At 46.8% G+C, this 23,243-nt stretch overlaps 1 protein-coding gene and 1 pseudogene across 2 annotated transcripts; both read right to left on the bottom strand.

Moving 5' to 3' along the window:
- Window positions 1-1,381: 1,381 nt before the first annotated feature.
- On the bottom strand, window positions 1,382-19,188 carry NEIL2 (nei like DNA glycosylase 2). The gene is made up of 5 exons (XM_081092904.1): window positions 19,056-19,188; window positions 16,147-16,286; window positions 14,835-15,175; window positions 5,670-5,866; window positions 1,382-3,050 (listed from the first exon to the last, which is right to left on the bottom strand). The coding sequence occupies exons 2-5, from the start codon at window positions 16,282-16,284 to the stop codon at window positions 2,737-2,739; spliced, it is 990 nt and encodes a 329-aa protein (XP_080949030.1). The 5' UTR covers window positions 16,285-16,286; window positions 19,056-19,188; the 3' UTR covers window positions 1,382-2,736.
- On the bottom strand, window positions 9,438-14,786 carry LOC308519230 (citrate synthase, mitochondrial-like; annotated as a pseudogene). Its single transcript has 2 exons — window positions 14,761-14,786; window positions 9,438-10,646 (listed from the first exon to the last, which is right to left on the bottom strand). The product of its transcript is annotated as a citrate synthase, mitochondrial-like (transcript).
- Window positions 19,189-23,243: the final 4,055 nt, after the last annotated feature.

Below are 23,243 nucleotides of genomic sequence, written 5' to 3'. Positions count from 1 at the left end.
CCAATCCTGGGTTCGGCCACCTCAGCACTCGAGTTTTGGCCAAGAAAAGAACTCAGAGCCAAGACTCAAACTCGCTAGAGATTGTTTTGCGCAAAGAGAAAGCACACTGGGGAGAAATTTCCAGCGGGGGGCCTCAAAGAGCAGCCCTGGAGAGTGGGGCAGGGCTCCTTTTAATCCCTCCCAGGGGTTAGCTGCTTTCTTCTTCCAACTGACCTGTCAGGGCCTGTCCTGTGGATGGTCCGCAGCCCTTGCATGGGAGTCAGATGGAGCTCTCCTTCATCCCGAGTTCTCCTCTAAGGGTGGGGGCCTACCACATGACTCAGCACATGGGCATCTGACCTGCATGACCCTAGGCTTCTAGGGTGGAGTAGGGCGTAAGAGGCAAGTTCTTGAATAACAATACTTATCTCCAATACCTGCCAATCTAGGGTGGAGAGGACATCATCTCAGGGGCAAGATCTTGAATATCTCCAGTATCTGCTCTACCAGTTTTTTTCACTTCTAGGTGTCCAGGTCGGTCTGCCCTGGTGACTTTCTGTAACTGGCCTGTCGTTCTTGCTCTGCTCATGTCGATCTGCCTACCACATCTCCACTGGAGTTTCAGCTACTCTCTTCTAATTGTAAGAAGCCCACTTACTCCGCCCCAAAAAAGGATTTGAAGTGTGGACGAAAGGGGCCACATGCTAACCTGACAAGCTCAGGGAAGGCCTGCATGGCAGTCTTGCAAACTCAGAGACCTAAAGTAACCACAAAGGATCCTCTGAAATTAAACTTTAACTAAAAGCAGTTATGGTGGGTAGTTACATCCTAGGCCGTATCCTCACTGACAAAGTCAACCTTTACCTTAACTGAGCCTGTCTGTCTTTAAATAAACGAGGCCTGTGGCCCGACGGCCACGAGTTTGACATGCTTAGTTTACTCCACTCTCCCTGTGATATTTTCCCCCGAGATATCCAATTGGCTAATTCCTTCACCTCCTCATTTAGGCCCACCCTGGTCATCCTATCATCACCTCTGCTGATCCTCCATCCTACTCTAAAATTTTCCGGGAATATTTATCACATTCTAATTTATCTACGATGTTTAGTGGCTGTTTTCCCTTGCTAGAATGTAAGTTCAATGACAACACGTCTTTGTTTTGTTCATGAACTTACCCCCAAGCATCTAGAATCATGCCTGGCACATACTAGGTGCACAATGAATACTTAACTGAATAGCGATGCCGTCTGAGCCCGACAGAGGAGGCTACAGTGTGTGTGCCGTCGGCCCTTGTTAACAGTGTGACTCCAGCAAGTTCCTCAGCCTGTCTAGACTTGTTTCCTCATCTATAAAACAAAGGCAGTAAGAGTGAATACCTATATTCATGTGTTTTGTTCTTGTTGAGTTTTATTGCAGCTTACATAAGAACTAGGCTAAATGCTTTACTTGGTAAGCAGTCAGTACATATGAACTATTATACAGGTTATAGGTCTGCCATGAAGAGGCTTCCCCACTGTTGACAACTCTCAATTCCTAAGACAGAGGAGAGAAAAGGAAAGCCAGACATATCAGCCACTGTTTTTAATTCACCCACAAACAACTGTCTTCTACATGCCACAGACTGGGGTCACAGGAGTGAAATCCATCTCTGCTTCCCCAGCTCTCCTGCCACTGCAGTGCCTGAGGGGCAGAGGGCAGGTGTGCGCTCACCCCTTCCCTCTCCCCAACCCCGTGCCCCCTGCCTTTTTTTTTTCTTTCCTTTTTTATTGAATTTATTAGGGGACACTGGTTAGCAAAATTATACAGGTTTCAGGTGCACAATTCCACAACACATCATCTGTACACTATACTGTGTGTTCACCACCCCAAGTCAAGTCTCCTTTCATCATCATGTATCCCCCCTGTACCTTCCTCCACCTCCCCTAACCCCTGCCCTCTTCCTTTTAAGTGGATCCATCAGGCCACTTCAACAAGTCCTATGCAGCCAAAGAACTCAGTTACTTATATTTTAAGGACTATTCCTGCCAAATAAAGATGACAACAGGAAATGTCAAAGAGCTTTATTTAAATGTCCTAGTTTCTCCCAGCTATTGCTAACACCTTTACACTGTATCTCCACAACCTTGATTCCTGCTGGTTCCACATAGCAATGGTCACAAATATATCACCTTAGGAGGAAACAAGTAGCTTTGCTCTAAAGCCCACTGGGCACATCAGAAAGGTGGCCAGCTCCCCCGGCCCCCGCCCTTTCTCCTCGTGTCTCCATCCTATGGAAAAGGACCCAGGCAGGAGGTTGAATCCCAGCATGACCCTCATGCTACTCCATCCTCATCCCTGGATCTCTCCAGGGGGATGAAGAAAGATAATTCCGTGTTCCTGATTCTCAAATGGAGGGCCTTAAAACAACCAAAGTTTCAAAACCAAACCAAACAGAACAATGGTGGGGCACAGCCATTTTCCACAGACTTATATTTTCATTAACCCACTTGTTCTGGGAGGCTTTTCCCATAACTGTCAACATAACTTTTCTCATCTTTCACAATGGCAGAATTAGGAAGAATTAAACAACACTTAAAAAATAATCTAACCCTGTGAAAACTCAACTTCAGTGAGATGACTATCAACAGGACTGATAGCCTCCTGACCACCCTCACCTCCAACTCCTGCTCCTAGTCCCAATCCCTGCCCACACCCCCTTTCTTACACTCAAGCATCAAGCTCCCTGAAGGGCAAGGTTTGTGAAGGGGCCCAAGGGCCCTAGGGTAGCTGGACTTGTTCTGACTCGTCAGGTGGCAGCCTGGGCTGGCACTGGGGGCACCACCAGGTGAGCCTCTGGAAGCCACCTGGAGGCCCAAAGGCCGCCTTCCTGACCTGGTGCCCAGCAGGGCACTGCTCTTTCTGGTAGATCTGTGTGTGATTCTGTCTGCCCTGGAACTTGTCCTGAAGCCAGTCTGTACTGAACTCCACCACATGATCCACGAGGATCTCAAGTTGCCGAGGACTGAGGAGTGAACCGAGAGAAAGGGGATGGATCCCAGCTCTGTACAAGGCTTCATTCTTAATGATGTTCCCTGAAAGAAAGCAGGGAGAGGACAAGGGAAGAGTCAAGGACACGTCTATAATGAAGCCAGCCCACAAAGTTAATGAAGCTGACTGAAGCTGGTGTGAGGGCAGCAGGGGAGAGCCTGAGGAAGACGGGAGCCAGCTCTGCCATGTTCGGAGGCTCTTGGGTAAGTCTCGTAATCCTCAAGTTGATGTCCCTGTCTATAAAATGGGTTTGGTTTCCTAGCCGGATTGGGTCAGTGGATAGAGCAGGGGTCCTCAAACTACGGCCCGCGGGCCACATGCAACTACAAATATTGTATTTGTTCCCGTTTTGTTTTTTTACTTCAAAATAAGATATGTGCAGTGTGCATAGGAATTTGTTCATAGTGGTTTTTTTTTAACTATAGTCTGGCCCTCCAACGGTCTGAGGGACAGTGAACTGGCCCTCTGTTTAAAAAGTTTGAGGACTCCTGGGATAGAGCATCGGCCTGTGGACTGAAGGGTCCCGGGTTCGAATCTGATTAAGGGCACATGCCTGGGTTGTGGGCTCGATCTTCAGTGGGGGGCGTGCAGGAGGCAGTCGATCAATGCTCTCACTCATCATTGATGTTTCTATCTCTCTCTCCTTCTCCCTTCCTCTCTGAAATCAATAAAAATATTTTAAAAAATGTTTGGTAATACTTACTTTTAAGGTTGTTGTGAAGATGAAAGGAGATAAAACATGCATGGCCCATGTTACAACAAAGTGGTTATCAAAATAGGCTCTGCAACCCGACTGACTACCCAGCTCATCCAGATCCTAGATCTGTGGCCCTGGCAAGTTTCTCCGCTTCTTTAGGCTTCAGTTTCCTTATCTGTAAAATGGGATGCTACCTAGCTTTTGTGAGCAGTAAAGAGAATTTACACACACAAATGCTAAGCACAGTGGCTGGTATATAGAGTAGTCAATAAGTAATAGCTGTTATTATTGTTTAAAATGTCAAACATAATGCCTAAGATATAAAAGTGTTTAGGAGGTATTATTTTATTGTTTTCCTACTCCTGCTTCATTCCCTATAAAGCCAGCCTTGATCCCTTCTTCTGGAGTCAATAATTCTCTTCATAATGTTCCAACAATGCATTTCTTTAATCTCTACCAGGCATTTATTTCTGTCTATCTCAAGTTACGGTGAACTAAAGTCCATGCTTGCTGGGCCGTTAAACAATAATCTCCTTAACCAGCAAAGGCTGGGCTTGGTAGAAGGCAAGCGTTCAGCACGTGTGGAGTGAATGGATGAATAAAATCACTGTTCTTTCCAAGAGTTTCATAATCACACTCATGGCTACACACAACACTTCTCTCTAAAATTCACTGGCAGACTACCTGGATTCCTGTCTCACTGTACCACTTAGAGCAATATGTCCTTTGCTTTAATTTCTTCACCGGAACAAAGGGAACACTAGTAAATAACCACCCTACAGAATAGCAATAAGGATGAAACCTTAGCACATTAGAGTCACTTGAAAAATGTTGGCGCTTATTACTATTGTTCATAATAACGATTTGTTAGTAGAGCACTAGCTCTTGCTATATATACCCTAAAGGCCACTTCTGCAAGACCCTTTGCTTCTCAAGGTGCAGGGACTCCCATGGTCCTAACATAAAAATGCAAGGCCACTGTCTGGTGACTAAACCAGTGGGCCTCGTTCCCCCTCAGGAGGTGAGCTGCACCTGCAGCGGAGAAAATGTTGTCTTGGATATGGAGGTGACTGTCATCATTAGCTCACCCTATTGCCTTAGCAGCCAATCATAGGTGCCCCACTGCTGGAAATCGTCCAGGTAATTAGCTGTCCTAATTTTCAAATTGCTCAACTCTTCCCTCCTCCTCAAAATGCTCAGTTTCACTGCGCAGGAACAGAGTGGGAACCTGCCTCTTCACTTGTGTCTTATAAAATCCTAGTGTAGAGCTGAGACATCTCTGCTTTGACTAGCAGGCAGCTCCATCTGCCCGAGAGCAGCCCCCATTAGCAAATGCACTGCTATCCATTAGCAAATTGCATGGCTTGGGGTTCCTAACAGACATCTATCAAGTACTCACTGTGTCCCAGGCACAGTGCTAGACAGGGGAGGACTTAAGGGCAGATGAGATATGATTCTGCCTTTAGGACAGGGGTGGGCAAACTTTTTGACTCGAGGGCCACAATGGGTTCTTAAACTGGACCGGAGGGCCAGAAAAGCATGGATGGAGTGTTTGTGTGAACTAATACATGTTAACACTGCTGCTGGTGAAGGAGCGGAGGGGAGAGTAAGAGAACCCTCCGCTCTTTCGGCTCCGCGGGCCGGATAGAACAGCCGAACGGGCCGAATCCGGCCCGCGGGCCGTAGTTTGCCCACAGCTGCTTTAGGTCACACACTATGCTGTCAGGCAGAACACTACTGGTAACAGAATTAAGATATGAATTCTGAAGCCAGGAAAGAAGTCAGAAACTGCCTAATCCAAGCGCCTCAGTTTAAACATGAGGGAAGTGAAGCTAAAGAGGGTACGTGATCACCGCCAGACCAGTAGTATTCACACGTGGGGTAGGTCTCCATTTTGTGTCTCCCAGATGAGTGACTTTTCTATTAAATAACTTGGTGGGGATCATCCCTTTCGCATCAGTCATACCTAAGCCTGAGAAGCATCTTTGGTCCAACAGTGTATAGCAGACGGGCTGCTCCTGGCCCAGAGCTTCCAAGGCTTGTCCTCGATGGAACTTTTCAGATAAGATGTCAGAGGTGGGCGGGACCACTGGGGAAGAGCTCCAAGACATGTGACAATTGTAAAATGCCAGGAAGCCCCCACCGCCAAAGTGCAGGACCAGCCTGAGGAGAAGGAAAGATCGTAAGCACACAGAGTGCCCACAGCATTGTCAGCTCAAACGTCCATACAGCTCCCACGCCCGTCAGGAAGCTAAGGTCCCTAAAGAGAAAAGGGATCTTTTGTGCCAGAATCATAAAAATTTCAGGGCTAAGTGGAGTAATTAAAAGAAAGCAGATATATAGCTCTGCGTTTTTCTGATAATACACGTTCACTGAAGACAACTTGGGGCGAACAGAAAGGCCTAGAGTTCAGGAGCTGTGGCTACCTGCACAGAACAGGGCTTACTGGAAAGAAAGACAGACGCGAAAGAGGCATCACTCCCAGTTTCAGGCAAGATTTACTGAGAAAGACACACCCAAACATACTTGCATGGGCTTCCTGAACCGCAAGGACAGAGGAGAAACCTTATGAACTTTGATAGGGAAATAATGGGTTGTTCTGTAAGGGAAGATAATGGGGCTGGAACTGGACTCCACATTGGAAGGAGAGTGCTATTCATGCAGCTGACCTGGATGATACTCTTCTGTGAAAGTAAAAGGGTGACTTTAAAGCAGTGGTTCTCAACCTTCCTAATGCCGCGACCCTTTAATACAGTTCCTCATGTTGTGGTGACCAACCATAATTATTTTCATTGCTACTTTATAACTGTAATTTTGCTACTGTTAGGATTCGTAATGTAAATATCTGATATGCAGGATGTATTTTTATTGTTACAAGTTGAACATAATTAAAGCATAGGGATTAATCACAAAAACAATACGTAACTATATATGTGTTTTCTGATGGTCTTAGGCGACCCCTGTGAAAGGGTCGTTCGACCCCCAAAGGGGGTCGCAACCCACAGGTTGAGAACCGCTGCTTTAAAGGAACAGGAACTCAGAAACATCTATGCATAGTATCTGATGTGATTAATTAAATCAGTAAGGATCTCAAGACGGAGAGATGAAAAGGGCAGGCATAATAAACAGCATTGGGTTTTGTAATATTTCTTGTGAAATCTAAAATGGATTAATTATGATAGGGCAACTGAAAATTACAACACAAGTGTTATGAAGGAATGACTTGAAACAAAATATACCTATTTTAATATGTTTTTCAAATATATATATTTTTTATTGATTTCAGAGAGGAAGGGTGTGGGAAAGAGAGAGACATCAATGATGAGAATCATTGATTGGTTGCTTCTTGCACGCCCCCTAATGGGAATTGAGCCTGCAACCCGGGCATGTGCTCTGAGCAGGAATTCATAGGTCAATGCTGAGCTACTGAGCCACACTGGTCAGGCAATATGTTTTAAATATTTATTAGTTTGGGGTCTTTTGTGAATAAAAACATTTATTTTGCATTTTATACAGAACAACCTGGAATCTTCAACAGGACTGTACAAGTCACCAAGGGGTTTATAGACAATGTATCCACCTGAACAGTGTGGTTCTGGGAGTTGGGGAGCCACACAAACACAGGCAGGAGTTGTAAGGTAGGAAGAGGGCACCGCAGGAGTGTATTTTGACCCTTTCTTAGAGAAAAGGCAGTAGAGCATTCTGAGTCACTGAAAACCTGTGCAGACGGGGCTTCTAAAACCAACACTATACCCTGAGCTCTTAGGGATGGGGCAGGCGGGATAAGGACCTTGATACATACAGGGATACTTTCTTGTGGCAGGGGATGAGGAAGGAGGCTTACCATTCTTAATGTCCTCAGCCCTAGGACCTGATATTCAAAGGAGAGCATGTCAAACTTAAGTCATTTCCCTGCTCAAAAAAAGGTGCTAGTAACCCTGGGACCATCATAGGGACATGATGGTTATTCCCAAGTTCCTATTCTAAGGCCCACACGTACTGAAATAAAGAGGGGGAAAGTCAGAGAGTAATGGCCAGTTCATGTTAAGCGCTGATAAAGCCGAAAGACGGGAAAGACCCATCATCAGACAGTGGTTTCTACAACCCGCTGAACGAGGAGGTCTCTAGTAGGGACAAGGCAGGGAGGTCCGGAGCATCCTCAGCTTGAGGTGCAGCACGTACAGAAAATCTCAAAGGAGGCATTAAAGTAATGAGGACTAGAATATTTCCAGATCTTAACTTTTTATGGGATTATTTTTAAAAGAGAAAAGAATCCTGACCAGTTTTACTCAGTGGTTAGAGTGTCAGCCCCAGGACCCAAGGGTCTAGGGTTCAATTACAAGTCAAAGGCACATACTTCGTTCGGTTGCAGGTTCCCCAGCCCCAGTAGGGGCACATGCAGGAGGCAACCAATTGGTGTGTCTCTCTCATGTTGATGGCTCTCTCTCTCTCTCTCTCTTCCTCTACTCCTCTTCCTCCTCCTCTTCCCACCCTTCCACTCTCTCTAGAAATCAATGGAAAAAATATCCTCAGGTGAGGATTAAAAAAAGAGAGAGATAAATATCAAATAGAAACACCAATCAGAAAGGATATATACACCCCTATGTTCATAGCAGCACAATTTACAATAGCTAAGATCTGGAAACAGCCTAAGTGCCCATCAGCAGATGAATGGATTAGAAAACTGTGGTACATCTACACCATGGAATACTGTAAAAAAGAAGGAATTCTTACCATTTGCAACAGCATGGATGGAACTGGAGAGCATGTGTGACCTCCTAAAGGCATAACCCTATGCTAAGTGAAATAAGCCAATCAATGAAAGAAAAATACCACATGATCTCACTCATTTATGGATAATTAAGACCATTATAAACTGATGAACAAAAATAGATACAGAGGCAGAGCAACATCGAACAGACTGTCAAATTACAGCGGGAAAGACAGGGAGGGTTGGGGGGGTGGGTAAGAGATCAACTGAAGAACTTGTATGCATGCATATAAGCATAACCAATGGACACAAGACACTGGGGGGTATGGGAGGCTAGGGGAAGGTCAAGGGGAGGAAAAAAAAGGAGACATATATAATACTCTTTGTAATACTTTAAGCAATAAAACAATTTAAAAAAATAAAAATTAAATTAAAAAATCAAATACCGGGTGCCAGTAACAACGAATTTCATAACCATTATAGTCACCTGGAAGCATAAAAAAATGTCCAAAGCATGTCCGGCTAACTAGGAAGTGTCTGTGCACATGGGAGAGGGCAATGGGGCTTGGTAGAGCTGACAATCCAATAGGATTCCTATGGAAACAGAAGGGGCAGAGTCCTGGTTTGTTGGCCTACTGAAGGCTGGGCGGAGTAGAACCAAAAGCTCCGGAGTAACTACAGATTCTCTGCAATCGGCTTTGACACAGGGAAAGAGGAGCCAGATTCTCACTCTAGAGATGGGGGGCCGAGCGGGGGGGTGTGGGGGGGGGGGGGCAGATCTAACCCATACCACATGCATTAGTCCTGGTCATCCTACAGCTGATGGGCAACTCATTCCCATCAGGGGAAAGGAGCTAGTTAGGGGAAAAGGGGTCACTTTTCATCTTTTAAAGTCTTCATTTATATTTTAACCTCAAATGTATTATCAGTGTCTCAGATTCAATTTAATCTTAAGTCTTTAAAAGCTCCCTGAAACAAAACCATACTTTTTTTCAAAGTTCCTTCACTTCTGGTAGTTTTCCCTCAGTCCCCAGTTTTGCCCCGACTTAGAATTACAAACTTCATCAAACCATCAGTGCTCATGGACTTGGGCCTCTCTAGAGGGAAGCCTAGAGACTGGCTCCAGATGAGCTGTGCCAGTGCATCCAATGCTCATGACACCCCAAACAGTACTGCGTAGTACTCTTTTCTGTCATGCCACCATACTAGAGCATCATCTACATTGGGCCAAGGATTCTTGGCCTTCACCTGCTCTAAGAGGACACTGGGCACCATCTTGTACAGCTGAGCAAGCAACTTAAACATGGGGTCATGAGGCAGGTGTTTCAGAGCAAACTCTTGCTGACACATGTATCAGGATCAGTCTTCTTTAGTAGTGCATGGCCATAGCCTGGGACAACCCATCCTGAATTGAGTACGTTCCAGATGTAGTCTCATCTGACTCTCATTTGCCAACTTCCTTCTGTAGATGCGTCAGCCAAACAAGCACTTCCTGATTTGCCAGTCCATGCAGGGGCTTTGCTGGCCCGTTCATGGCTGCTGTGAAGGACAGGCAGGGATCTGAAAGGGCACTGCCCGTAAGTGTGGTGGTATGAGCACCTACACTGCCAACTTCATGGTCACTGTGGGTGGTGAGGTACAAGCACATGAGCTCAGTAAACTGAGCATAGGCAGAGCCTAACATGTTGGTGAAATTGTGGGACCAGTCCAGCTTAGTCAATGGCCCAGTAATGCTGCCTCCCAGTACAGATTCCAGCAGATCTTTGCAGCAATACAAGGTAGCGTTGCAATCAGATCCACACAGTTTTTGTAAATCAGAATCAATAATTGGTTCTGTTGACACCCTCTGCATATGCTCAGGCAGTTACTTCCACTGTTGAGGGCTGTAAGGACTGCACGGAGCTGAGACATGGGGTGTAGATTAGTGGGAACGTCGTCCAGCATGGTGACCATATGGGGAGGCTGAGCTGCCCTCTTTGTCCACTCTTTTGAAGCCAAGATACCTGTTCCTCTACTGGGATTGGCCCAGTTACCAGCAGCCAAAATAAGCCCTCCTGCAGGGGTTCTTCCCCACCCCCACCCTTAGCCTCGGACAGTAGTTTCTGGCATTCAGGGATACTGTAGCCTCAGAAAAGAATCAAGAACTGATGTTTCCTATACCAGTTTCTTCATGCCTCTCATGCCACCAGACATCCTGCCACAGTAATCTGACCACTATTGTCTGGCTTGCTCCTTAGGTATAAGAACAGCCAATAGGTCTTTCAAATTCATGCCTTGCAGCAAGAACAAGACAGGATATATTCTTGGCTCCAGGCAGAGAGGGGGAGAGAGCTGCTGCAGAATTGATAGCAGCTGCTAGTGAATGAGGTTCTTAATTAGTTTAATTATATATAATTAACTACATAATCTAGTTAATTAACAACCTGGAACTAAAATTCTACACTATTTTAGCAAATGCAGGAAATGGAGTGGATGTGACAGAAAAGAGATAGGGAAGCAGAAATATGTTAACACATTGTTTGCGGGTAGTTTTTATCGCGCGCTAACAGGTGGCGCGGGCCATTTTTGCTAATTTTTTTGCGCAAATGGCAACGTTCAGTAAATTTACGATAACTTTAGTTTACATATTTATTATACGTTACCCGCATTCTACCGCTAGTCTATAAAAAACGTATTAATACATGTCCCGCGCTCTACTACACTGGTAGAACGTATAAATACGTAAAACGTGTAAACACGTTTCCCGCATACAATGTGTTAAAGGTCTCATCTCAGAGGGGTGGAGGAGAGTGACCAAAATTCCAGTTTCAATAATAAGGGAGAAGAGTTATTAATGTAATGCTATTTAAAATTTTTATGGTTAATTGTCAAATGTAACTGAAAAATAAATTTTAAAAATTTTAATTTGCTGGTTACTAACTCAGAAAAAACATGGGTATAATTTAAAGATAAATTATTACCAACAGAATGAAGTTAAATAGCAATACTTCCAAATTAACAGGGGGAAAAGGCAGAAAAGAGACAATAAATCCCACAAAAGAAAAGGAACATGGTATAATGAAATGTTAAGTAGAAGAAAATCCAAACACCACAGTTACCCCATCTGAAAACAAAGAGTTTCAGTTTGAGATTAAAGATATACGAAAGCCTGCCTTGCAGTTCATAGGAGACATACCTACAACTAAGTGAGAAAAGACCACGGGGTGGGAACAGAGTGGCACTATTAACATCAAGAACAGTAGAATTCCAGATGAACGAGAAAAGTGTCCTTGCCCTTCCTGTCTGTCTGATTGTGGCAGATAAGACTGAATGGGGACATACAGGAGGAAAAAAACTAAAAAGAAGAAAAGCAGAATTCAAGACCAAAGGCAATGAGAGGGGATGCTGTTTAAGAATGAAGCTGTAAAGAACCTACAAGTCAGGGAGCCCTGCTGCCTGGGACCACAGGTCAGCAAAACACATATAAAAAATGCTTAGAAAGACAAGAAGACACTTTCTAAAACCACGACTACCCTGGGGGACTGGAACGCTGCTCTTCCCACGCTGGCATATTAAATAAACAAAAAATAAGCAAGGACAGAGAAAAGTTGAGTTAACTTTTGAAAGCCATTAACCTGTTCTTAACATTTACGGAATGTTTTACTTTGAAGGAACATACTACCTTCATTTATGTACATAAAGTATAAGCAAAGGTCAATTGTGTGTTCAGCTGCAAATCTCAATGCCAAACGTAGAAAATGTACAAGCTTTGATCATAATACTGACCATCCTATATAATAAAGAGGTAATATGCAAATTAACCCTCACACCCTCACAAGATGGCTGCCTATGACCAGGCCGGCAGGGGGTTTAGTGAGGGATGACCAAATGACTGAACAGCAGGCTGTGTGGGGTGACCAGGCTGGCAGGGGGGCTGTGAGGGGCAACCAGGCCAGCAGAGAAGGGCAGTTGGGGGCGACCTGGCTGGTAGGGTGGGCAATAAGCAGCGAGCAGGCTGGCAGAGGGGGCAGTTAGGGATGATCAGGCTGGCAGGGTGGGCAGTAAGAAGCGACCAGGCCAGCAGAGGGGGCAGTTAGGGGTGACCAGGCAGGCAGATAGGTGAGCGATTAGGAGCCAGCGGTCCAGGATTGTGAGAGGGATGTCCGACTGCCGGTTTAGGCCCAATCCCCAGGGTCAGGCCTAAACCGGCAGTCAGACATCCCCCAAGGGGTTCCGGATTGGAGAGGGTGCAAGCTGGGCTGAGGGGACCACCCCACCCCTGCACGAATTTCGTGCACCTGGCCTCTAATAACCCAATAAAAATGATGACCCAAGCCCTAGCTGGTTATGCTCAGTGGATAGAGCATCGGCCTGCGGACTGAAGGGTCCGAGGTTCAATTCCAGTCAAGGGCATATGCCCGAGTTGTGGGCTCGATCCCCACTGGGGGGCATGCAGGAGGCAGCCAATCAATGATTCTCTCCCATCACTGATGTTTCTATCTCTCTCTCCCTCTCCCTTTCTGGCTCTCTCTAAAAAAAAAAAAAAATCAGTAACACATATTAAAAATAATGATGACCAAACACTCAACCATTTGGACAATTAGGAAACACTCATTTGAGGGGGGAGGGGATGGTTAATCATCACCCAAGAATATTTTTCCATTGATTTTTCAGAGAGAGCGGAAGGGAGGGGGAGAGACACACAGAGAGAAACCATGGATGTGTCACATTAATTGGTTGCCTCCCACATGCACCCCGACCAGGGCCTGGGATGGAGCCTGCAACTGGGGTACATGCCTTTGACCAGAATCAAACCCAGAACCATTCAGTCTGTGAGCTGATGCTCTATCCACTGAACAAAACTGGCTAGGACAGGAAATACTTACATATAGAGTATATAAAACTAACATTATTTATTTGAAAGACCAACAATGTAGATAAAACTCTGGCAAGCCTAATTAAGAAAAAAGGGGTTGGGAGACAAAGTAATATATAAAACACAAAAAATAAGAAGGGAGACATAACTAGACAAGACTTTAAAAGTAAGAGAATTATATGTGTTAACTCCATAACAAATCTGAAAACCTAGGGGTGAGCTCTGTTTGTGGAAGAGCATTTAAATTCCCCTAGTTGGAGACCATTTCAGAAATCAGCCCTGAGCCAGCTTCAGGCAATGAGAGGTTTGCTGGGGGTTTCTGAGAAGGCTCTCCTTGTCAGGACGTTCAGAAAGAACCCTCTCTCTTCCTCTTTCCTCTTTCTTTGTGGACATAAGGTCTGGAACTGCCGAGCCTCTTGCTGTTGGTCGAAGGACAAAACCAACACGTGGAAAAGTGCAAAGACAGGAGAATCACAAAGACCCTCAAGCCAAAAGCTGGAAACTGAGTCGATGCCAAAGTCCACCCTCCCTCTGAACTTCCAATTATGTGAACCAAAAAAATCTCCTCCCACTTTAAGCCAGCCTGAGTTATTGTTACAGTCCAAAGATCCTACTGCCCGACATCATACCACAAATAAAGACTATAGTTCTGAGGATAAAAAAAATAAGAGACTTTAGAAAATAGAAAAGCCGTGTGACTTAGATAGAAGAGGCCTTCTTTAGCAAGAGGGGTCGACTTAAAAGTTATCAAGAAAAATATGGACTTATCGAGGTGCTCACTTGGTAAGTTATATAAATGTCAAATCACTACGTTGTACACCAGAAACTAATACAATATTCTATGCTAACTGTAATTGAAAAATAAAAAAGCATTTTAAAAAATACTGACATTGACTACATAAAAATTAAAAATCCTGAATGCCCACAGGCACATTGTGTCAAAGGACACAGACAGGAAACCATACTGGGACCACACATCACAAAGGCTAATACACAATATCCAAAAGCTCCTACAAAGTGATCAAAAGCACACAAACAATCCAATGCTAGTAAGAATTCAGTGAAGCGAGAGAGCACCTTTGCAAGGCCTTAAGAATGGTCCACAGGAAGAATGCTCATTCTCTTTGACCAGCAATGACTCCTCTGGATGTGTACAGTAAGGAAATAACCCTGAACATGCAGAGAGTTTTATGAACTAAGGTAGACTCAACATTAGTAGATTAAGAACTGGGACGATTCTGTCCCTAGATTCAGAGGGCACTCGTCAAGCTGCCCAATGTTCTTCAGAGACCTCCACCCCCCAGGACCACGTCTGTTGGGAAGATCTCCCCTTCGCTAAGCTGGCCCAGGATGTGACCCTTCCTCTCCGGGTGCAGACCACAGTCTACTTTCTATGACAAATAGACAGAAAATTGTCTTCTCTCTCCTTGGATGCCGACTGCTGGAGAGCAGGTTGGACAGCCACCTGAGTGTGCCCAGAGTGTGCCATACCCTGGGGGCCATACTGCAGACCCCATAGAGACGCAGACAGACACAGCCCACAGCCCACTCCACCACACCATTACCTTGGAATGGGGTCCCTCCAGTCACCCCTCTTGTTTGCTTTCTTTGCTCTGGAGAATTCGTTCACCCAAATGCTGCCAAACAGACCAAAGCTGACCTGCAGCCACCTCTCAGCACCTCCTGCTGGGCTGTCTCCCCCCAAACACTCAGAACCATTGTCTCCACTGTCGGACTGGGAAGTCTGGTCTGAGATCTTCCGGCTGTCGGGGCCCAAGGTCTGCTTTTGGTCCCCAGCCTCTTTCTTCCTCTCTCCTTTTCCTAGAGGTTCGGGCAGTGGGTTGTTGCTGGGAGACTTGGTTTCTTCATCTGGATCAAATCGAAGGAATAATTTCTTTCCGTGGACCTAGAAAAAAATAACATGATCTAAGCCTTTGCTTATAGATGTGTTTGTACACCACCCTCTCCCCCCCCTTCCCCCCCCCCCCCCCCCCCCCGCCGAAATTCCTATGTTCAAACTGTAACTTGCAATGGGATGGTATCTGGAGGTGGAGCCTCTGGAAGGTGATTAGGTCTTGAGGGTGGAGCCTTCATGAATAGGATTAGTGCCCTTGTCCCTTCCACCATGTGAGAACACAGGGAGATGACCATCTATGAGCCAGGAAACTGAATCTGCCAGCACCTTGATCTTGAATTTCCAGCCTCCAGAACTGAGAAATAAATTTCTGGATTTGTAAGCCACCCAGTCTGTAGTATTCTGTTACAGCAGCACAGACAGAAAGAGGCTTAGAGACCCAGAAAGGGGAAGACTAGAAGAGGTGTATGAGACAAGAATGGGGGCAGAGTTGGAAGATAAAGGAAGACTTGCTCAAGCAGGGGAGCAGCATGGCAAAGTATGAGCAAGGAGGACTGTTAGAGGAGCTCCAGAACATTCAAGATGATTGGAAGAGAGATCTGGGGCAGGGGCAGAAGTGTGCTAGAGAGGGAGGCACGAGTCAGACCTTGAGGGAACTCTGACTTACACTCAGGGCAAAGGTGATCAGGTTGGAAATGCTATCAGAAGGCTATGCTCTTTCCTTACATCCTTGCTGGCCCCGTGGGACTAAACATAGTTCCCAACCATAGGTGCACATGGGAGTCAGCTGAAGTGATCAGAATCTCCAGCTTGTGTATTTTTTATAGTTCCATGGGCCACTGTAACGCCCACTTCTGGTTGAGAAATATCAGACTGAAAGAGGAGTCCTAGCATGGTTGTCTTGGGCTCAAGGAAGTGATGGCGTGGAAAGTGCAGAGATAAATTCTAGGGGCGGCATAGGATATGCTGAGGGAGCCGGTCCACCTGTGGGAGGTATGACCACCAGACGATGATGGACTCACCTGGGTGTCCTGGAGCCACAGGGACTGGAAGCTGGCAGGGTTTAGCTTCTTACTGCTGCCCCCTGTCTTGACCACCTGCTGCCCCACAAAGGGGGAGGTCAAATGGTGAAACTTCCTCACTGACGGCCCTTCTGGCATCCCTGTAAGTGGAAATGATGTAGCTAGTTTCTCTCTAGCACAGTGGTTCTCAACCTTGGCTGCACATTAGAATCACCTGGGAATTTTTTTAAAATCCTGATTTCTGGGCCTCATCCTCTGGAAATTCTGTTTCTTTGTTATGGGGTGGGGCCACAACATTAGTAACAAAGAAACAATGAGGCCCAGAAATCAGGATTTTAAAAAGATTCCCAGGTGATTCTAATGTGCAGCCAAGGTTGAGAACCACTGCTCTAGCATCTCTGCTGGGTGTCAAGCTCTGAGCTTTCAAGCAGCTATTTTTTGCCACCAACTTTTAACAGTACATATGACCAAAAAGCGAGCGTGGCTTGGGAGGAGGGTCAAAGAGCGGAACCAGCTGAGCCAACTTCCCAGGAAGGGTTTCTCCTTCCAGCTCCTCTCCCCCTTCCTCATGTGGCAAACAATTAAGCACCTACAGAGTGCTAGACAGCACTTCAGGGTACCCTCTATCTTGATCCTGTGGCAGCTTGAACAGGAGCGGGCCCTTGTTTCCTTTTGCCTGGACTGTGGCCTCTTACTCATCTCCACACTGTCTCTGTCCTCCTCCTTCCTCCCCCCAAACCAATCCAACCCACTGCTGCTGATTTATTCCCCCCTCCTTTTTCAGGAAAGAGATGGTCACTCTAGGGAAAGCTGTAAGGGACACAAAGACACAGATGTGGACTGAGCCCTCCCAGGACCCCCTCACAATTAAGGGTGCCGTGTATGTGACAACCACAGTGCAGAGCTCAGAATCATGACAAGTGCAGACACAGGGTCATGTGGGTTCAGAACAGGGAGGGGTCACTTCCAGCTTAACTACAAATATTTATCCCTGGTAATGGATAAACAGCTGGGGTTCCATTTTAACCCTGAATCAAATCCCTGCCCCAAGTCACCCAAGTTCACTGAGAGCTTGTGTAGGAAGCATTCAGATGTTTGAGTCTGAGAGGTCTGCACCCCAGCTTCTCAGACACAGGAGTACCACCCCCTATCCCCCTACCCAGGACACGCTATGTAACTACCTGTTTCCTCGCCTGCACAGGGACTCTACGTAAGGATGAAAATCCAAAACTCCAAGTGGGTACCTGGCATGGTGGTAGCTAGTGTATTTCAGCAATTCTAAAAACATTTTAAAATCCCTGAAATGGGGATACCTCTTACAAGCCATGCTTTCTCATAGCTTAATTAGTAGCGCATTCAATAATGTGCACTTTAAATTTGATGGTGTCTGAGAGTCACTAAAATGTAGTAATATTCCCCTAATCAGACCTTCAAGACACTCAAGAGTCTATAGCAGAGGTTCTCAACCTGTGGGTTGCGACTCTTTGGGGGTCAAACGACCCTTTCACAGGGGTTGCCTAAGACCATCGGAAAACACATATATAATTACATATTGTTTTTGTGGTTATTCATTATGCTTTAATTATGTTCCATTTGTAACAGTGAAAATACATCCTGCATATCAGATATTTACATTATGATTCATAACAGTAGCAAAATTAGTTATGAAGTAGCAACAAAAATAATTTTATGGTTGGGGGTCACCACAACATGAGGCACTGTATTAAAGGGTCGCGGCATCAGGAAGGTTGAGAACCGCTGGTCTATAGGTACAAAACTGGAAACTTGCCTCAGCTGGTTTGGCTCAGTGGATAGAGCGTTGCCCTGTGGACTGAAGGGTCCCAGGCCCTTCAGGGCACATGCCCAGGTTGCGGGCTCCATCTCCAGTAGGAGGCGTGGAGGAGGCAGCCAATCAATTATTCTCTCTCATCATTGATGTTTCTCTCTCTCTCTCTCTCTCCCCCTCTCCCTTCCTGAAATCAATAAAATATATTTAAAACAAACAAAAAAACTGGATACTTGCAGCTGACCTTACCCTCTGCCAGCTCTCTGTGCCCAGGTCATCTCCAAAGAAGGAAGCTTCTGGAAAAGCCTCCCTCTGACATGCACCTAATCCTTAAAGTCCTTAGACCCAGGGCATGTTTAAGTATATTTTTGGAGATGGAAAACTGAGCAGCAAATTGCCTCTACCAGAGCCTTAAAAGATTAAAACGAGAAGGGGCACATTTTTTTTACCCTCACTGGAGGATATTTTTCCATTGATTTTTAGAGAGTGGAAGGGAGGGAGGAAGAGAGAAACATTGATATGAGAGAGACACAAGGATAAGTTGCCTCCAGCACGCCCGCCACTGGGGTCCAACGAGCCTGCAACTCAGGTCTGTGCCCTTGACCAGAATCTAACCAGAACCAGCGACCCTTCAGGCCGAGGACCACGCTCTGTCCACTGAGCCCAAGCTGCAGGCGGGACCCTCAAGGCCCGGCTAAGGGCTCGCAGCGGACCCACTGGACCAGGGGAGAGGAGCGTCACCGTCCTCCTTTCGAGGGAAATCGCTCCCTCCCGTGGGGAGTCACAAAGGAGGCTCTCCCCAACTTTCTCGAGGTGAGGGGGCTGAGAGGTGGGCGCTGGGACCAGACTGAAAGGCCCTGAGGAGCCTCTTGGGAGGAAATGCGGGGAGGCGCGGTGGTAAGGAGCCCCCCGAAAAAAGAAATTCGGCCAGGGGTGCGGGTTCCATGGGGACGCTTCTAAAATTTTCGTAATTCGAGTTTTTCCGCTGATAACAAAGTGACGACAACGCGCACGGGCGGCGGCAAAGCTCGGGACGGGGGGCCCCTCCGCGCACCTCCGAGGAGGGAGCCGCCGCCTCTCCCGGCCCACGCGGCCCACGCGGAGGGCGGGCGGCTGCACTCACCGGCTCCGGCCCGCAGCCCCGGGGCGGGGGCGAACGCTGTCCCGGGAGCGGGGAGCCGACTCCAGCCCGAGGCGGGGAAGGGGGTGCAGTGCGAGAGGTCTCACGCTTGTGTGGACACGTGACTTTTGGGGGCGGCGTACAGCGGGGCTCCGTCCCCTGGGCGTGCGTAGGAGGCGGGGCTCGCCTCTGTGAGTGGGCGGGGCTATTGCGTCAGTCGGGGGCGCGAAGCTCTGGGAGCTCGGCGCCGGGGGGCGGGGTCTAGAGCGGGGCGGGGACCGGAGCGGGGCGGGGCGGGGCCCGGAGTGGGGCGGGGCCCGGGGCGGGGCGGGGCCCGCTTTTGGTGGGGAGAGTAGGAGGCTCCCATGGGTGTCCTCCAGGTCCCGAAGGAACCAAGGTTGGGGATAAAAAGCGGGCGTGGAAGGGCAGTCAGAGGCTGAGAATGAGCAGACGATGGAGAAGAAACGCAGCGCCTTTGGAACGTTTATTGTCTAACGAAGACAGAGAGTTATAGGGAAAAGTTAAGTGACTTTGTAAACAGGAGAACTTGGGGTGGTTCAGGCAAAGGCAAGCCTTTAAGTTGGTTTTGCTCAGCTTCCGAGCCTGAGTGAGGTCATTGTGAAAAGGAAACAAGTTGTGAAGAAGTTCTCATGACATCCTTAAAGGATGGGATCTTTAACTTTATATAACTTGAATATTATAATTGTAATTTTTTCCATAAACAGTTGTTACCTTAAAGATCATATTTGTATATTAAAGTTTCATTTCAAAGAATAAAAAGATAAAATAGTAGACTGTTTAAAAATAATTATGTTCCGTGTTGTTAGTTCTCCAAAGAGCGTGGGGAACCTGCACAGGAAAGCAGGCACCATGGGCCCTAACTGGGAGGGCCCTGGGGGGCGGGTCTTGGCCAGCACAGGAAGACAGGCCCAGTCCCTCCTTAGATGGTGTCCTGCTGATTGGGAAGGAGCCGTATAGTATAGATGGCCTTCCACGGAAGGGGCTTGGGCAGGAAGTGAGGAGAGAAAGGCTGGGATGGCTTGGGATACGGCGGGAGCTCAGCATGGAGGAGCCTTGGAGACTGACTGGATGAGGTTGGCAGGCATGCAGTTTCCAGGAGGTATCCAGCCTGCTGGTCTCTTTCCATATCTGGCCTCTTCTGGAGACCAACATCCTCACCACAGGATGGCCCCTGCTGTAGGATCAGGCACACCCAACAATAGCTTTCAGAGCCCCTAATTCCCCATTCTGTAGACTCTGGCTGAGCTGAGAAGGAGCTACAATCCTTGGCTCACTGCTTGGAATGAATGCCTGGCGGCTAAGAGGCCTCTGCTGAGGCCAAAGGGCTATAGAGTTGAGAAAAGCAACGGTTCACAGCTTGACCTCATTTATAACAATAGTTGTTTGTTGAGCACATATTATGTGCAAGGCACTCTTCTAAGCTCTTTACATAGATTGCCTCATTATTAGCTGTGGGAAGACAAGCAAGTCACAGTACCACAATCTATCCATGTATTAAAGTGGGATATCTATTTCATGATGTTTTTATGGAAATATTAGAAAGCAGGGATTCTCAAACTTTAATGTGCATATGAGCCAGCCTGGAATCTTGTTTAAATGCAAATTCTGACACAGGTTAGGAGCAGGGCCCAAGATTTTGCCTTTCCTACAAGCTGCCAGGTGCTGCAGCTGCTGCTAGTTCAGGGACCACATTTGGAGAAGCAAGGACTTAGAGCACAGTACTTGGCAGTTGGTAGGCACTCAATAAATATTCTTTAAATGAATCATTAAATGAGATTATTAGATGGGAAGCATCCATAAATTGTAAAGCGCTGTGCAGGTGTATAGAATCATCATTCTAGGACAGTCAGGCTGGGAAATCTGCCTGGAAAAGAGCAGACTCCTAGGAGAGTAACTGTAGAGTAGCACCTTAGAACTTTATTTCTGCATCAGGCTATCGGGGCCCACATCCCATCACTCAGCAGGCATAGCTCGAGCAAATAATTTAACTTTTTTTGTACCTCAATTTCTTCATCTGTAATATTTGGTGAAATGCCTACCTCAATGGCTACTGTGGGATTTATTGAGATGATACATCAATCCCTTAGCACTGGGCCTGGCAAAGAGTAATAATAAATAGCTATATATGTTTTAGCTATTATTACTATTTGTCCCAAATCCCACAGGAGCCTGCGGGGTCCGCACCCAGCCTTCTAAGGGCCATGGAGCCAATTTCTCTCTCATTTGTGCCCCTGATTTCTCCAACAGGGTTAAAGTTATAATGCTCATGAAAATCTATTAAAATACAGCCACCTCCAAGACAGTAAGAAAGGAAGTGAAGGAGGAAAGTAGTAGGAATTAAATTGCCAAGGAACGAGTTTGGGGATTCTGAACCACATCAAGGAGGGTTCATGTGTCTGTAGAGACCATTGGGGAGCACCAAGGGCTGAGAGTGAGGCTCCTGGGTTTATTCCAGTTGGCTGTCTTTTGGGCATGTGACTGTAGACAGTAAGCCCTATTCCCCAATGGTTCTAGGTCCTTCTTTCATTGTGTCTAAATTGGGAGAATTGGAGAATTTGGAACCAAGGATCCACCCCAACTTCTAGAAAAATGTTGAAAGACTTTGTCTAGGAGTGGGACCTAGACCCAGGCTGTGCGGGGTTATCCAGCTCTTTAGGAGAGGTACTTGTGGAGGGTAAAAGCCCCAATTCTGGAGTCAAATAGGCATCAGGCTTGAATCCTGAATCTGCACAAACTAGTTCTGTGATCTTCATTGAGTTACTTAAAATCTGTGGGCCAGTATCTTCTTGGTGTGCAAACCGTGATTGTGATTGTGATTGTGATTGTGATTGTGACGACATATGAATGATTTATGTGCATATAAAGCTACTAGGAGCGTCTGATGTGCAGCAGTGCTCAATAAGCAGTAGGTACTTTTTTTTAAAGCAGAATTTCTGGGCTGATCTCAAGTTGCTTGAAAATCAGGCAAACATTCTGAAGGAAACAAGGAGTGGGAGGACGCAGGCGCCCCCTTGTGGTGAGTGCTTTAACTGCAAGGACAGTATCTTGATTCCCGACTCAGAGCCTCCCTAGTGAGGGTAGGTGCTCAGTGAGTGCAGCTTTTCCACACACCAGCTCTGTGGCCTTGGGCAAGTTCCCTCCACGATGGTGAGACAAGAGGGTTTGGACTAGGTAATCTCTGGGACCCCCTCATGATCTCCAAATGTGTCAGGTACCCCATCCAGGCATCCCTTTTCCTAGTGGGTGGGGTTCAGTTTTCTTCGACTCTCCCAGCACAGTTACTGGAAATCTCACCAATACTAGCGTCCCCAAATCCTTAGCAACTGGTGTCCTGTAACCCCATTGTACTCTTATAGACTCCAGCCCCATACCCTCCTGTAAGGAATGGACTACCAGGGATTCGTCAGCCCTGTCCTTGTGCGGACAGCTAGATTTTAGGCTGCAGGACCTCCCAGGAGCCTGGGACAGCTCCAGGACCTTGACAGCTGCCCTGGGACTGTTCGACTGCTCGACTTTCATGGCTAAACAGGAGTTAGTTGCCCCGTTAAGTGCTAGGCCATGCTAGATGGAGCTGACCTAGTCAGTTTGATCAACACAGACTTGTAGCACGGGTCTAAACCAGAGCCCAAGAGCAGGAGTCTTAACCTGGGGATACGGAGAAGTTTTCAGAGTCCCAGTGGTGTGCAACATCTCAGGCTATGTGCGCCTTTCTGGGAAAGTGGGCACATAACCCGCAGTCCTGCTCAAATCTCAACACAGCTGGGCAGTGAGGAAAGACACCAAGGTCGTTGGGGGGGTGTAGGAAAGCACCCCAGAACTGAAACATGCTGTCCCCTTCAGTGTGGCAGCCACAGAAGACCTGAAAATGTTTCCCATCACTTCTGCTTCCTTCACTGGGATTAGCTTTCAGAGCCTAAGAGCGCATTCTTCAGTAGCTCTTCCCTGGTGGCAAATGTCTATACTTTAAAGGGGCATTTAGAGTTAAGATCAGTGACAAAAAAAATTGGTCAGGTGATGTAATTCTGTTTGGGATTCCAAACTAAATGTGGTTAAAAAGCCATAAACCTGGTTCTCCTAGGCCGATAGGAGGAGGTTCTGGACAGCACCTAGCAGTGGTTCTCACCCTTCCTAATGCCGGGACCCTTTGATACAGTTCCTCATGTTGTGGTG

Source organism: Myotis nattereri (genome assembly GCF_964212035.1).
Source record: "Myotis nattereri genome assembly, chromosome: 5".
Lineage (NCBI taxonomy): Eukaryota > Metazoa > Chordata > Mammalia > Chiroptera > Vespertilionidae > Myotis > Myotis nattereri.
The sequence above is the reverse complement of the archived record's forward strand: the minus strand, read 5'-3'. Positions and strand labels throughout refer to the sequence as shown.